This window comes from Benincasa hispida, chromosome 4 (genome assembly GCF_027475165.1).
Source record: "Benincasa hispida cultivar pf3 chromosome 4, pf3_genome.v1.1, whole genome shotgun sequence".
Lineage (NCBI taxonomy): Eukaryota > Viridiplantae > Streptophyta > Magnoliopsida > Cucurbitales > Cucurbitaceae > Benincasa > Benincasa hispida.
The window spans coordinates 33,291,047-33,307,334 of NC_143481.1; the positions used below are offsets into that span (position 1 = coordinate 33,291,047).

At 28.7% G+C, this 16,288-nt stretch overlaps 1 protein-coding gene and 1 non-coding gene across 5 annotated transcripts; one reads left to right on the top strand and one right to left on the bottom strand.

The window, feature by feature from the left end:
* Window positions 1–2,644: 2,644 nt before the first annotated feature.
* Window positions 2,645–2,729, bottom strand: TRNAY-GUA (transfer RNA tyrosine (anticodon GUA)). Its single transcript is given in 2 exon segments — window positions 2,645–2,680; window positions 2,693–2,729. It is a non-coding gene; the product is annotated as a tRNA-Tyr (tRNA).
* A 5,586-nt stretch (window positions 2,730–8,315) lies between these two features.
* LOC120076904 (zinc finger protein) lies at window positions 8,316–14,657 on the top strand. 4 transcript variants are annotated; one of them, XM_039030865.2, is made up of 6 exons: window positions 8,355–8,580; window positions 9,034–9,053; window positions 10,734–10,886; window positions 12,463–12,550; window positions 13,199–13,265; window positions 14,332–14,657. In XM_039030865.2, exons 3-6 carry the CDS (start codon window positions 10,763–10,765, stop codon window positions 14,383–14,385), a joined length of 333 nt encoding a protein of 110 aa, XP_038886793.1. In that variant the 5' UTR covers window positions 8,355–8,580; window positions 9,034–9,053; window positions 10,734–10,762; the 3' UTR covers window positions 14,386–14,657. The 4 variants fall into 4 exon arrangements, with proteins under 4 accessions (XP_038886790.1, XP_038886793.1, XP_038886792.1 ...); XM_039030862.2 differs by lacking the exon at window positions 9,034–9,053 and having other exon boundaries at window positions 8,316–8,580; XM_039030864.2 differs by lacking the exon at window positions 8,355–8,580 and having other exon boundaries at window positions 8,733–9,053.
* The last annotated feature ends 1,631 nt before the right edge of the window (window positions 14,658–16,288 follow it).

The window sequence follows — 16,288 nt, forward strand, 5'->3', positions numbered from 1 at the left end:
TGAATAAACTATCAACATAAGCGTAGCTCAACTGGCATAGTACTTGTACTATCAACTTCGAGGTAGGTTCGATTCCCCCACTCTACACTTTAATTACAATACCTTCGCAAAAAAAAAAAAAAAAAAAAAAAAAAAAAAAAAAAACTTTGAAAAATGGGTGCACAACATTGAAATTCGTGTTTCCATGACAGGGAGTAAATATACTTTTAGTGTCTATGTAATCTACCTCCTACTTACCAAATTGTCTATAAATAGTGGCATTTGATGGGTTTTGGAAGACACACACATTGGGCAAAGTCCATGAAAATGGAGAATTTAGAGAAATTCCTTATTTTATATTTTGTTAATTTAATTTAATTTTTAATTTATATATTATGTTTAATTTATTTTAATATTATATCATATTATATTCATTTTAATATTATATTTTATTGGTATTCGTGTTCCCTTTGTACTCCTCAAGTTTACAACAATATGAAATTTATAATTGTTTATTTGTTAAAAATATTTTCTATTGCGTGATGCGAGCATGGAGAGGACGAACAATAGATGAAGAGGACTAGAGAATGTAACGAGTAGAGGAAGAATGACATAACCTTAATGGTCGAAAATACGAAAATGATAGGAGAGTTTCAAGATTCTATTTAAATTAAATCGGTCACCATTATAATCTAAACCAATAGTTGGGGTTTATTAGAATAACAGGTAGTTTTAAAATCTATTTAGAAAAAAATGTACTTTTGAAATAAATTTGGACAAAGGTTTTTTTTTTTTTTTTTTTTCCTCCTCTTATGGAATGCATCTCTTCAAGAGATGCATTCACCTCAAAATTTGTGCCTATTAAGAAAAACTAACGGAAGTTTGCACTGTGAGCTTAATCCTTTTGTATTTTTTTTCTTATATAAATAACAACGGCTAATTTAGAACACTAGTATGTTAGTTTGAAATGGTTGTAGCATCACGTTTTTCTTCCTACTCCACCTGGGTTTGAAACCAACGCCTAGAGGTTCCCTTTTTCCTTTTCTTTTTAAATGGTTAATCTTATATATATGAATTTTTTATTTAATTTTATACTAATTCAATTATAATAATTTAGTAGGATAGGTAGTTAAATTATAATAAGAAGTTATAATTAATATTACTAAAAAAGGTTATAATTAATATATTAAGTTTTAAATTTTTTTTTTTAAAAATCATTAAAGTTAATTTAACTCAGTGATAATTGATACAATTTTATCCTAAGAGATTTAGTGCCCATCATCTTTTTTTAGTATGTTCGATAATTATCTTTATACATTGAATAACTATATCCTAATATGTTAGAGTGATTGACACTATTTGATTTTAAAAATTATATATATATTTTTTTTGTATATGTACAAATTAGGATATAATTTTGAAATTAAGATTTTATTTATAGCATCAAACACCACACGTGAAAGTAATTTTTAAATAATTAATATATTTCAAACTAAATAACTATAAAATAGTTTTGTAGGCAAATTTGTAGTTTAAAAAATTTGCTAAGATAAATTGACATGATTCATAATTAAAAAAATGCATTTTAAATATTCACTAGATTAAAACTACAATGTTCTTATTCATAACTTGAAGATTAAAAACAATTACATTAAAAACCATTCAAATTCAAAATGGTTTTTTTTTTAAAAAAATATTAATTCTAAATCCATTTTTATGATTTGAAAAGAAATAAATTTAGTTTGAACATAAAAAACAAATAAATAAACATAAATTAAAAAAAAGGAGATAAAGATAGGTTGAGAATTATTTTTAAGAAAAATATAGGTGGGGAATAATTTGTAGAAAGATAAGTTGGGAATTGATAATAATAATAATAATTAATAAATTAAAAAAAAAACAAAAACAAAAACAAAACAAAACTACACGCCCCTTAAAGGCGGCACTTATAAGTTGAAAATAATAATAATAATAATAATAATAATAATAATAATAATAATAATATAATAATAATAAGAGTGCGTCTGTCAAACAACGCACTTAAAAAAAAATAAAAATCTATTTACCTAAATTTTTTTTAAATGACTTGTTTTTCCTAATTTTTTTTCAAAAATACCCTATTTATCCTATTAACCCCAATTGTTGGGGGTTGTCCCTCGTTGCAAAACTATAATAGAGGGGTTTGTAAAACATTGATATTTTAGAAATTATAATTAATTTTTAAAATCTAGATTGGATTTTGCTATAATTACGTAATGATTAGGAATCCGCACGCTTTGTTGACAGATATGGAAGATTTAAAAACAGATATAGGTAAAAATAAACATTATATCGAGGATTCAACTGTTTTACAATAAGTGTGATGTCGGATAGAGAAAACACATTTCGTAAGTAGAATGCTAACTTTTGTTGACTTTTAGAATTTGATCATTTTACATTAACGCATCTAAAATTGAGTAAGTTGTATAAAAAAATATGAATTTACCACTAAAGTCAACATTCCAATTAAATATAACACTGAATAGAAAACATATACTTTTTTTAGAAAGAGAAAACATATTAACATATTAAATCAATATACACGCATTTATTTGATATAACGTAAAGAAAAATATCAGGATTTAGCAGCACAGTGCAATATGCAAAAATAAATAAAACTAAAACTTCCGACCTGCCGGATTCGAACCAGCGACCTAAGGATGACAGCTTCTTACTACAGTCCTCCGCTCTACCAACTGAGCTAAGGTCGGATTTTGTTTAATGATTTCATATAAATTTTTATATTATATTAGTAACAAAATAAATTAGTATTATATTTAAAACATGACTAAAATAATTTATGGATTTAAAATGAATATGAAACTTTAAATTATTTGTACCATAAACCCATAAAATAATTTTATGAGGTGATTGATATGGAATAAATGGGAAACTTGCTATACATAAAATTAAAGGCCTATATTTGGCTATATATTTTCATAAATGTATTTAAATTTAATTTTTTTCAAAAAGGTATTTTACTGTTATAGATAGTTTCACCCTTTTAAAAATATATATATATATATATTTGAAGTTGCTTTAATGATGGAGAGAGAAAATACATTTATTATAAAGAGATAAAATGCATTTTCTATAGTTTTTCTCCTTTATCAATTGGAGAGAGAAATGTATTTATTTTAATTTTTTTCTATTTTCCAATTTAGAAAAAATGCATTTAATGAATTTTTTTTCTATTTATGTTGGTTTTCACATACTGATTTATTGGTTTTTTTTTTACGGATTAATGGTTATTTTAAATATACTTTATAACATTTTGACGGATTCATGATTATTTTAAATATACCTTATAACATTTTGTTAGGTATTTGAAAATATTCTAACCAATATATGAAATATACTACAGTTTATAAATTAGAGACTGACTTAATGCTTAACATAAATCACAGTATAAACCAATATATGAAATATACCATAATATAAAAATTTTCATAAATTTCGTTTACACCACAGTATATATATCATAATACAATAAGTTTAAATAAATAAAAAAAAAACACTCATTTATATCAAATAAACAAATACATATACCACAGTATATATCAGATTTCCTACAAAAGCTAAAAAGAAATACATATATATCACAAAATATATATATAAAAAAAAAAAGAAAAAAAATAAAGTCCATCTTCACATTGGGGTTTATAATACATAACCTTTCATATTCATCTATTCTTCTTCAGCCATAGCTGCCACAAATCACTCTCTCCGTCATCGTCGACCGAATCTGCTAAACCTGTCACCATTGATTTGTCCCACGCGGTATGTGCCATCTGTTCGTCCCAAGTCGTTGGTATCATCTCGTGCCTCGATCCATCAATTTGTCCCATGTTGTCGTCTACTGCCTGCAACTCACACCGCCGAAAGGAGAAAAGATAGGGAGGGGAAAGGAGAAAAAAGAGGGAAGAGGAAGAAATGGGTGTGAATTATGGGGAGAGAATATATGCATGGGGGAGAGAAATATATATATATATAGTGAAAATAGGGAGACCAATAGGTTTTTTGTAAAAATAAAATGTTAAAGACATTAACATAATATGTGACTATTATGTACAAATCCCAAAATTGAAAAAAAAAAAAATTGATTTGTTTAGTAACTAACCCTCGTTTTACTTCTAAATTTATTGACTTGTTAACTACTTTTTGTCAATATTTTGAAAAATGTAGCCAAATTCAAAAATACTTTTTAAAAATATATTTTTGTTATTGAAATTCAGCTAAAAATTAAGGAAGACAAATTATAATTTATATATGAAATCCATACTATTTTCTCAGTCAAACACACAATTTACAACAATAAAGTTTGACCAAAGATGGAAAATTGGCAGTAATCTGATATATTTTACATAGGGAATTAAATATAAAGTTTTGGTTGAGCAACATTTCAATGTGTTGTTACATAAATGCAAGATAAGTTGAGAGTAGAATTGTTTAATACTACCAACCACGTGTATAATTAATGTTTTTACATTCGACTTTGGTCTCCCTACATGTCTTTACAAATTTTATTTTTGATGAAGATGTATCTTTACAATCTATAAATAGAGAGAAACAAAAGAAAATAGAAAAATAGAGAATGTTGAATATTTTTATATTAGGCTTTCCCGCCAACTACAATGAGATCGAAAAGATAGTTAGATACTGTCTAAATCAGGTTCAATTAATAACATAATGTAAAATGTTATTATACAATATTTTAGTACTTTAACATAAACTATAGACAATATATATTTATAAACAATATATTGTATAATAGTTGTTAATAATAAACTATAATAATTATATAATTCGGTACACAAAATACTAACTGTCTAGCTTATGTCACCAAAAAACGACAAGTAGGCATAATATAGAAATCTCACAGTCCAAATTAATGGAAGAGACCACATGACACGTCGACATACATCCTTCACCTATTTACTATGAATTACTTCCCCTATTCACCTTGCTATTGATCCATGTAAACACTTTCCAAATCGAGGTCACTCCTAGAGTGATAGGAAGTGTCGCATGAACCTCACAATGTGAACTCTTTAGAGATGTGAGTATTAAAATTAAAACATCTTGTATTTGATTTTACTGCGAACGACTTCCCCTATTCACCTAGATCTTGATTCATATAAACATTTTTCGAATGGAGCAGTCGAAGTATAATCGACACGAAACAAAACATGAATCTCAATGTGAACTCTTAGGGACACGAGAGCTAAAATTAACATATCATATATGTTATTAATCTCCTTTAATCTTCACCACCTACCCAACCTGCAACTCTGCATGAAAATTAATATGTGAAAACTCGACCTACAATGTTTTAAACCCCCACCATCAGCTTCCTATATCACAATTTTTCCTATGCCTTCCTCCGTCTGCCTTGCTACTACATTCGGTTGCTCTTTGCAGTCTTCTTCTTCGTCCAAAACTTCTCAGAATTTTGCTCCCTTCTCTTTCCAAAACTTATAAAAAATCACTCCCCCTTTTTTACTCCTGTGTCCCATATATCGTCTTTTTTCTTCTTCTTATTCCAAAATTTTTTACTAAATCCTCTTTTTTCCATATTTGTCCATCAAATTGTGAGATTTGTACATTTATTTTACAAAATTTTAATTTTTTTAAAAACAATAAATATAAATCTTGTTCTTGTTCTCATATTATATATATATATTTTTTTATAATTTTTATTGTTGTTTGGAAAACAAAAAAAAAAAACATAAAAAAGATAGGATTTACTCAACAAAATTCTTAGCTTTTTTTCTAAATAAACAATAAGTTATAGATTGGATTCTCATAATATTCTATTTTTTCCTTAGTTTTTGTTGCCGAATAACAAATAACAAAGAAAAAAGGGACCATTGTTACTTTGAATAAAAAAGTGAAACGACTATTGAATTTGTGAGTACTTTTTATTTATTACGAGTTTTTTTATATTTATATTATTGTAGGTATACCATTGTAATTCCTTATATATTGATGTTAGTAAATATATCATTAATCGTTTTAATAGTTGTTGAATTCAATAATATTTACATATTCATAATCTTATTTATATTATGGTAGACCTACTATGCTAATGTTTTTTTCCTGCATTTTAAATAATATTAGATTTTAAGCAACAAAATTTTGTTTTTGTTGTTGTTTTTTTATTTTATTTTAATTTTTTTAATTTTTATAATTATTATTATGATTATGAATATTATTATTACTATTATTAATATTAGTACTACTCTAACAACAGCTACTACTATTACAACAACAATTATTATTATTATTATTATTATCATTATTATTATTATTATTATCGTCGTCATCGTCGTCGTCATCATCATCATTATTATTATTATTATGGTCGTCATCATCATCATTATTTTATTTTTATTATATATATATAACCAACAATTTCAATTTAGTGTTATATTTAAAATAGTAAAATAAATACTTTATTTGTAAGTAAAACATTAAACACTTTTTTTGCTACAAATCTAAACATTTCAATTTCAATATATGTCATATTTTATGGTAATGAAAAAACATATATTTTATCACTATTATTTTTAAATGAATCTTTTATTTTCAAGATAATGGTTTATTCTATTTCACTCATTAATTCAAAGGAGGTTAACAAAGAGTTTTAACTTATCTTATATTAATTGTAGTTATAAATTTATGATGTCATAAAAAATACAAGAAAAATTAAAACTAAGAAGAAATAAATATAAAATATGAATCACAATGCGATTTGAAGATATAGTTTTTAAAATTGAATGAAATTAAAATTAGAAAGTCAAATTTTATCTAGAATCTCACTAATATTCCCTCATATCTCCTTTACCTAAATTTCTCAAATTGATCTTATTGTTCCGAATTTTCTAACATTCATAAAATAAAATCCTTTCACAGTGGATTTAGTAAAAATAAAGTAGACTAAAGAAGTACTTACATTTTTTAGAATATTATCAACATTTTCTCCATATCTTCTTATTCCCTAATTTTCTCAAATTTGGTTTTCCTTTCGAGTTACTCACATTTATCATAACACATTTTCCAGATCAACATAGAAAATATATTTTTTATTTTACAAACAAATATTCAGAAGATTCTCAAGTACTCCTCTTCATATTTTCCTCTTCCCTAAATTTCTTAAGTTAATATCATATTTTAGATTTCCTCATCTTCTCCATCAAAATAAAACTTTTTATTTAAATTAAATTATAAAAATAAACTCTTAATGTGAGTTAAAAGAAAAAGTTGAATTATATCAAGGACAACTTGTATTTTTTTGCTTGAAAATGTAGAGAAGAAAACACATACAACTATATATAAAACAAAAAAAAAAAAAAAAAAACAACAAAAGAAAAAGATGAGAAACAAAGTGTTCGCAAATGACTATAAATCGAAGTAAAAGAAAATTAAAATTTCTTAAAATAAATAAATGTAGAATATTTTGCAGAAGTGATGAATTGAAGTAAACAAACGAGAACTTACATTCTTTTTTTGTTTGATAATATTTTTTTCAGAGATTCTAAAAAGGATATGGAGAAGAAAACACATACAATAATATACACACAAAAAACTACGAAACAGAAAACAAAAGAAAAGAAAGAAGAGAAATAAAAATAAAGTGTTTAGAAATAAATATAAATCAAAATAAAAGAAAAACAAAATTAAAAAAATAAATGTAGGATGGTGGTTAGTTTCTTGTTGAAGTGGGTAGAAGAAAAAAAAATTAATGGTCTTTATAACGAACTATTAAAGGAAGGCATAATGAGAATATGATTAAAAATAAAGGGCAAAATAGGATTTAATTTTGTTGAGTAAAATAGGAATTTGAAAATTATCTTACTTCTTTATTTGTTTATGTCGAAATGTTAGTCCAATATTAATTTTTAGGGTTCATAAATTTTTGTTTCATCGTGTTTTTTTTTAATTAATAACAGGTAGCTTTGTAAATTGATATACTTATTAGTTTGAGATTTAAATTGATACCACTATTGAAAATAGTTATTTTTAATTAGATTGGTTATAAATTTAAAATGTCATTATAGTAATCATATAAATCTAATTTTCATTACTGCATCACATATACACATATATTTTAAATATATTGTCAATTTCTGTTTCACTGATGCATTTTGAAGTGTGCAGAATACGAGCAAAGGTCCACCGCACCGAATCCAAGATAACTTAGAATGACGAAAAAAACCCTTCTACATTAGTTCGGTAGAGGGGTTTTTTCGTCAATTCGTATCAATAATAAAAAAAATAGTTTAACTCCATTATCCATTCTTAATCAAATCCATGTCAGCAATCGATGCTGAGTCGTCAAATCGGAGAAGAAAACGCCATGCATCGCCAAAACATTTTGACGAAAACGCTTCCGATTTTTTTCTCCTCTCTTCATTTCAATTTCCTCTTTCTGTGGGCTTCATGATCGGTTTTGTTTTTTTCGCTCGAACCCGGATACCGAGATTGGATTTTTGTTCATCGCATTGTGTTTTTTCTTCTGTATTGATTGGAATAATGCTTTTGTGACGTTTCCACTTCGAGGTATGAATTTTAATGCTCTTGTTTCCGCCGAATCTGTTTCTTATTGCTGTTGTTTTGATTTCGATTTTCGATTCTGTGGGTTTTCCCTATGGAAATGGGAACTTGGATGTTTATTGGGCCAAATGTATTTCATATTGTGGAGAATCCGCTGGTGGGTCTCTTTACAGGACTTTGATTTGTTCTCGACGAATCCATCTCTCTTTTCTTTTTCTTTTTTCTTTTAATTATTTTTTTATTTTCATTCTATTTTGAGATTAATTCGTTTTTTCTTTTGAAAAATGGCCGAATTCGATAGTTAGGTTAGGGTAGGTTAGGTTATGTGAGCAAGAAAATTTTGGGTCGTATAGTTGTTAGTAGTGTTTTCAGTTGAGGAATTACGAAGTCTTGTCTCTCATTTTTCATTTTGATCTCGATCCACTGAACTGATGGAAAATGTTTACTTAATAATTGCAGGCGAGGGAATTTGAGGTCGGGTGAGTACATTTTAATGAGAATTGAGTATTTTCTTGAGATATATACGATTCGTTATGCTTTGAACTCGGAAGAACTATCTTGTGTTCGATTTCTTTATGGGAGGAACGTTATTAAATTTCTGTTAATTTAGCTGTTTGGCTCATTAGACGAGACTCCGGGTTCTCAAATCTAGACCCAATGGTCTGAATTTTGATTAGACCATGACGATAAATTGTGGTAGTGTTTGATTTTTACGAGGAAAATTGTGGAGCCTCTTTGTTTTTCATGACAAAAAAGGGACAATGATGATTCGGTTGTATGCACTTTTATATCATGGAGATGGATAAAGGAAACATGGTCTTGTCTGCACAATGGACTTAGAAACAGGGTTAAATATTTCAGTCCAAGGGACAAGGGTTCTAAATATGCATCGGTTTAGTTCGTATATATATATATTTTGGGAGGGATATCCGTGAGTGTCCAGGCCAGCTTACGTGCATCTCGACTAATCTCACAAGACAACCTACCTGACCCTACAACATTTGGGTGTCGAAGAAACTTGTAGAAAATTAATTCCTAGATAGGTGGCCACCATGGATTGAACTCTTGATCTTTTAGCCATTTATGGAGACTATGTCTCATTTTTTATCACTAGGCCAATCCATAATGGTTCTCGGTTTAGTTCATACTGTAGAGTAGGGAAGCAAGGAAAGTCTTGAGAATCCTGAAATGTTCACGGTTCTTGATTTGAAAATTTCTCTTAGAGGTCAAAGTGTTACTTAAGAATTTTGTTTACAAACTCCACCTTTGTTTTGGAAGGGGCACTTCTTGTGGCTCGCTGGGATATGCTCTCTGTTATGGGATATTTGGGGCCAGAGAAATAACAGGATTTTTAGGAGGGTCAATAAGGATCCGAGTAATCTCTGGTTTTTTATGAAGTTTCATGTTTCTCTCTGGGTTTCGTTTTTTTGTATTCTTTTTGTAATTTTTTGCTTGTTAAAATTATTCTTATCTAGAGCTCCTTTCTTTAAAGGGGTCTTTTGCGGGGTGATTTTTTTTGTATGCTCGTGTATTCTTTCATTTTTTCTCAATAAAAGCAATATTTCTAGATTAATAAAATAAAAGCTTACTTATAGTATGTTCTCCTATTGAAAATTAATTTCTTATTTACATTCAGTTGAGGACTAGTTAACCGGATTCAAAATAGATAGAACTGTTTTGCAACTTCAAACAAATTGCACACATATTCTGTTATGTGTGTGTCTATGTTGCCATAAAATTTTCTAAATACAGTTGAACACCAACTAGTTTATTCACCAGTTTTATTCTGTGAAGCAGTTTAAATAAGAAGTTCAGCGAATTTGGTTTCGGCACAAGTTTAGATGGCTTAACTAGATTATGTGTTTCAGTTTGAAACTAGTCCGATTGTTTTAATGATAGCAGATATAAAACTTATGATGAGAAAATTTGTTGAATTTTTGTGAATCATGATTTTTCTTGTCAATTGAAATGACTTTCAGCTTGTGGTTCCAGGCTCCAGCAGATTAAAAAAGTGTATATTTATGTATGTATTGTACACACACACACACATGTTGATTGGCTGTTCTCTGAGGATACTTGTTATGTCAGAACTTGCTATTCTTTTTAGTAAGAGTACCGCTTGTGGGCTTCTAAAAGAGATGCTTGCTTTATCATTGCAGGTAGGATTGAGTCTATTAGTTCAGAGAAGATGGAGATGAATAAAAAAAGTTCCCATTCAAAAGAGATACTGACTGTGGGCCGTTCTTCATCGTCTAGTGAAGTGAAAAAGCCTGTGGAAAAAGACTTAAGCTCCTCCACGTTTATTAATCAGGGTAAGCAAGCATCTGTGGAATTTGATAGGTCTAAGCCACCTCTTTTCCAGTTTTTGGGAATTAGTATTTCTTTTGTGCTTTTATCGTGCCTGCTATAACCAATGACCCCATGGAGCTTGGAAGTTTTGGAATAAATGCTCAAAAGAAAAAGGAAAAAAAAAAAAAGGAAAAAAGAAGACGTAGAACTTGCTGTTTTAGAAGTTCATGTGAATTGTTTTCAGGTTCTCTATTGTAATTTATGTATACCAGTTAATTTAGAGGCTTCAATTTTACTCCCTCGCTGGGAGTTCGGCGGTGGACTTATTTTTCTGCCATTTTGTTTGTGGGGTAGTTAGCTTGAGAGGAACAATAATATTTTAGAGGGATTGAGAGATTTGGAGATGAGCATTGGGAAATGGGAGTTTGTCAGATTTAACTATTTGTTATGGGCGTCCTTTAATATTATTATCTGTAGCTACTTGCTTGATCTTATTCTTTTAGATTGGAGTCTTTTCTTATAATTAGAGTTGGGATTCTTTTGATGGGCTTGTTTGTTGTATTGCTTTGTACATTCTTTCACTTTTCTCCATGGAAGCTCGGTTTCTTCAAAAAAAAAAAAAAAAAAAAAAAAAAAATAATAATAAAATCCCAGCTAGTATTAGTAGGTGTTGCTATTGTTAATGTAGCTTTCTTATGGTGCGAAATGAAATGGTGAGGGAATCATTTATCGATCTGAATTTTTTGAATGTGGTAAATGCATGTGAATGTTAAAGGTGGAAGTCAGGCAAAACTGAAGGAAAGATTGAAAGTAAAGTGAACTAGTAGTTATGGGCCTTATGGCTGGGTAGAGGAAGAGATTTTCTGAGGGAAGATGAGCATCTTGACGTCTTATACTTTTATGTTTCATGGATTGTATATCAGACCATGTATATCATGAAAAAGGATATACTAAAAATTAAAATAGAACATCAGGTGAGCTAGGAGGATATATTGCCCAAGTCCCAGTCCAAATAAACGTCCGTGTGGAGTGACTTCCTTCAGAAGTTTGACATTCTAATTATTGGCCAAAGGAATATTCGAGCTATGATCGAGGAGTTTCTCCTCCATCTGCCTTTTTGAGAGAAAGGTTGTTCTTTGTGATATGCTGGGATTCGTGTCGTGCTATGGAATATTTGGGGTAGTAGAACAATAGAGTGCTTTGAGGTAGGGAGAGGACCCTTGTGAGGTTTCATGTTTCGCTTTGAGCTTCGGTATCAAAGCTTTTTTGTAATTATTCTCTAGGGAGAATCTTACTTAGTTGGAATCCCTGTCTTTAGAAGGGATGTTTTTTGTGGGCTTGTTTTTTTGGATGTCCTTATATTGTTTCATTTTTTTTCAATGAAAGTTGTTGATTTTCTCAAATAAATAAGTATTTAAGGAAATCGCTTAATTGATGTGACAGCTGTACCTCTTCTGAGCCTTTAATTGTGCATGTCTTTGAATCCTTTGTTTCTTCAAGCTTGGATTTCTTAAAATAGCAACATGAACTTTTTGTTCGTTGCGTTTGGTTTTGAAATGCATTTTTTTCATAATCAATCTAACCGGATTTTTTGTGTAGCTGCAATTCGTTGGCACGAGGGTAGAAAGAAGTGGGTCGATAAAAATTCTCAACAACAACAAAGAATGGAAAGGGAATCAATCATAAGGTCATATCTCGCTTTCCTGAATGTTTTAGTTGCAGAATAGTTCATTGTTCCTTGTGCTTTTTCTTGCAAGTAGTTTAGTTGGTAAATTTGAAGAAGTTCATAATCATAATAAAAGGGAGATCTCTGCACGTACAGTGAAAGTTGACAAGAAATCCTACTATCCAAAACAGGAGTGGGCAAACAAGTAGAACTCCCAGTTTGTTAGGATCAAAATATGCCTGAATATATTACTAACTCAAGCCTATAGAATTTAAGTGAGCCTTTTTTAAATGTCAATGTAGCCATTGCTCTGGTCACCCAAATGAAATTAGATAAATGATATAAACAAAAAGTTATGTTGGTGGGGATAACTTGTCCATAACCATAGACCATAACTAACAAATTAAGATGATTTGTAATTGCTCGATTTATATGAGCAGTCGCTGGCCCTCATCATTATAAAATGTAACAGGCTTAGTATTAAAGAGAAGTAAAGTGCGAGCAGAAAGAGGTCATTTATATCTTGAAGAAACACACCTTTTCCATTTTTTAATAAACAAGTACTTGATTTTCTTTTGTTGCTTTCCATTTCCTTTACCCCTCCACTCAATACAGAAACATTTATTACGAACATATTCTGATTGATAAATTGTTCACTTTAATTTGCAGCTGGTCAACAGCGTATGAAGATCTGCTCTCCACTCACGAGCCCTTCAGTGAGCCAATACCTCTCCCTGTAAGCTTCTGAAAAGCTTTTTTCATTTTTTTCAATGATAGTTGTTGATTCCATAAAATAAAGCTTATGAAAAGTGATTGCAGTTTCTATCTATTTATCTATCTATCCATATATATATATATATATAGTAGTTCATCTGCTTGCTCAATCAACTGCACATCGAAGCCAGAATTCTGTTGTTGCTGTTGCATGTGTTATTGGTTCTGATATGATAGGTATATCATTAGGAGGAACACAGTACTAATCTTAGGTCCCGTTTGATAATCTTTTGATTTTTGATTTCTGTTTTTGTTTTTGGTTTTTTCTTTTTAAATTGTGCTTGTTTTTTCACCATTTTTTACTCATGGTTTTCATGTTTTCGAGTTCTTGGTCAATTTCCAAAAACAAAAACAAGTTTTTGAAAACTACTTTTTTTTAGGTCCCATTTGATAACTATTTATTTATTTTTTAGTTAAGCCTAAAAACATTACTTGCACCTCCAAATTTCTTCCTTTGTAGTCTATTTTTTACCAATGATTTAAAAAACCAAGCCAACTTTTGAAAACTAAAAAATGTATCTTTTAAAAACTTGTTTTTGTTTTTGGACTTTGACTAGAAGTTCAACCATTGTACTCAAGAAAGATACAAATCATCCTAAGAAATTAGGAGGAAATAGACTTAATTTTCAAAAACGAAATAGTTATCAAACGAGGCCTTAGTTTTTCAATTTTGGTTTTGATTTTGAAAACACTTCTAAAACATAGACAACAAAACATATAAACCAATAGATAAAAGTGGTGTTTAGACTCAATTTTCAAATCAAATAGGTCACCAAATGGGGCAAAGGTAAGGAAGCTAAGGAGTTCGTTGGGGGGAATTTTTTTTATTGTAAATAGAGTGGGTTAAAAAGGATGGAGTTAGACATTGATTAAGTTGGTTTCAGCTTGAGTGCATCTTAAGAAATGGGGGATTTCGAGTACTTCGTAGCTCGATTATTTTTTTTTTATATTGCAATATATTTCGGGTTCTATCGGGTGACTTTCAATCTGCATATATCGTTCATTGATGCTTGTGATGTGACTGGCAGGAGATGGTAGATTTCTTGGTTGATATTTGGCATGATGAAGGGCTTTTCGATTAGATAACTCGACACAACAAATATTTTAGTCGTAGACAAGATCCGAGACCGTGATACCGAGTTTCAGGATATGTTCATACTCAACAACCTGCTACTGGTTCTTCCGTTTACTAATTCTATGAAGAATTATATACTCTTACATTGTTGTGATCTTTGTTCAAACTAACAACTAATTCAACATTGTATTATTGGCCTCCTTTGTGCGGGCAACATCTGATATTTATGCAGAAGTTCAGAGTAATGGAAACTTATATTTGGAGGAGTATTTTTAAAAATATTTTGTATGTTTTTTCCCTCTTAGTTGCGCTGTAAGTGAAAATTATGTGTGCATTTTTTTCAACTTAACACTTTTTGCCCTTCCAAACATGAAATAATTTTGCCCTTTTAATTAGATAAATATATAGCCATTACAAATTTCATTATGCACTTGGTATATTTAGTTATTCTTTTATTACATATCAATATATTTATTAGCCACCACTATTGTATCACTTGAAGATATATACATGCATGGTATCAAACAACTCTGTAATGATAAAAGAACTATTTTGCTTTTAAGAAATACTTTTCTTTACAATTATCTGACTTAGGGGTGTTCGTAGGTTGGATTGGATCGGGTTGAAGTATCTTTTAGACTCAATTCAATTGTTTGGATTGTAAATATCTTCAACCCAAAGTAATGAACCCAACCCAATCCAACCGTGAAACATTTGGGTTAGGTTGGTTCGTTGAATTATTTATTTAAATGTTTGTTCTAAAAATAAGCAATATGTTAATATGTAAAAATTGTATTTAATTATTTTTATGGAGAATTGGAGTGTATGACAGATTTTAAGATTTTATTTTGAAAAATGACAAAAATGGCAAATAATAATATTTATGGCAACTCATATGACATGCACATGACTGCAAATTTTCAAATATCTGTTTTACCCTTGTCTAGTTCGTAGCTTTTATTATTGATGAAACTATAAATACATGTTAAGTGTAGAATCATAAACAATAATGGGTTCTGTATACACGGTAATTTGCTAATTTAGTTAACCTTTCAATGTAAATTTATTATTAATTTAGATTTAATTTAACCATTTTTCCAATTAATCTCACTTGAATTAAATATCTAGATTTTTCTACCAAATTTATATTTTAAATATCTATATATTATCAAATTTCAAATTTATCCAAATATTCGAATTATTTTCATTATTTTATACATATTCTTAATAAGTTAACGGGATGTTTTTCAATATTTTTAAAGGTTTAAATGTTTTGTATATGTTATTAGATTCAACTATATATATTTCATATTTAGTCACTATTTTAGCTACATTTTGATAAGATCTGATTTGCTTTTATCTGGTTCGTATGTCTGAAATATTTAATACAATGTAAGTGTAGAGTTTTATTAATAACCAATATATAAATTTAGTGTAAGGGGAGAGTTTGATTAATAACCGAATACAATGTAATTGGAGAGCTTGAACAATAACCAAATTAATCATATTATAATCTAATTGATCCAATTTAAAAACTGAAAGTGAGTCATTCCGTAATTTTCGCCCTCTTTTGGAATTTGAATTTATTTTTAATATCTAGATTAGATTTTGTTAACTACCTCACGAATTGATTAAAATAAACCAGTCTCTTCTTTATTTGTCTCCTCCTAAATGATTCAAATTAGATATGGAATTTAATTAATCTATATTTACAAATATAGTGTAATTGTAATGTAAAGTTTGATAGTTACTTTCCCTTCAATCAAATTTTAATTATGGATTTTGTTTTTGTAACTTGTTTTATAAGTCGTGGGTTGAATAATATCAAAAGTGGCTTAATTTGGGTTTAATGGATATTTCCGATCTAATAAATTAAATTTATAATAGACTAAATTAATTTATTATTGTTT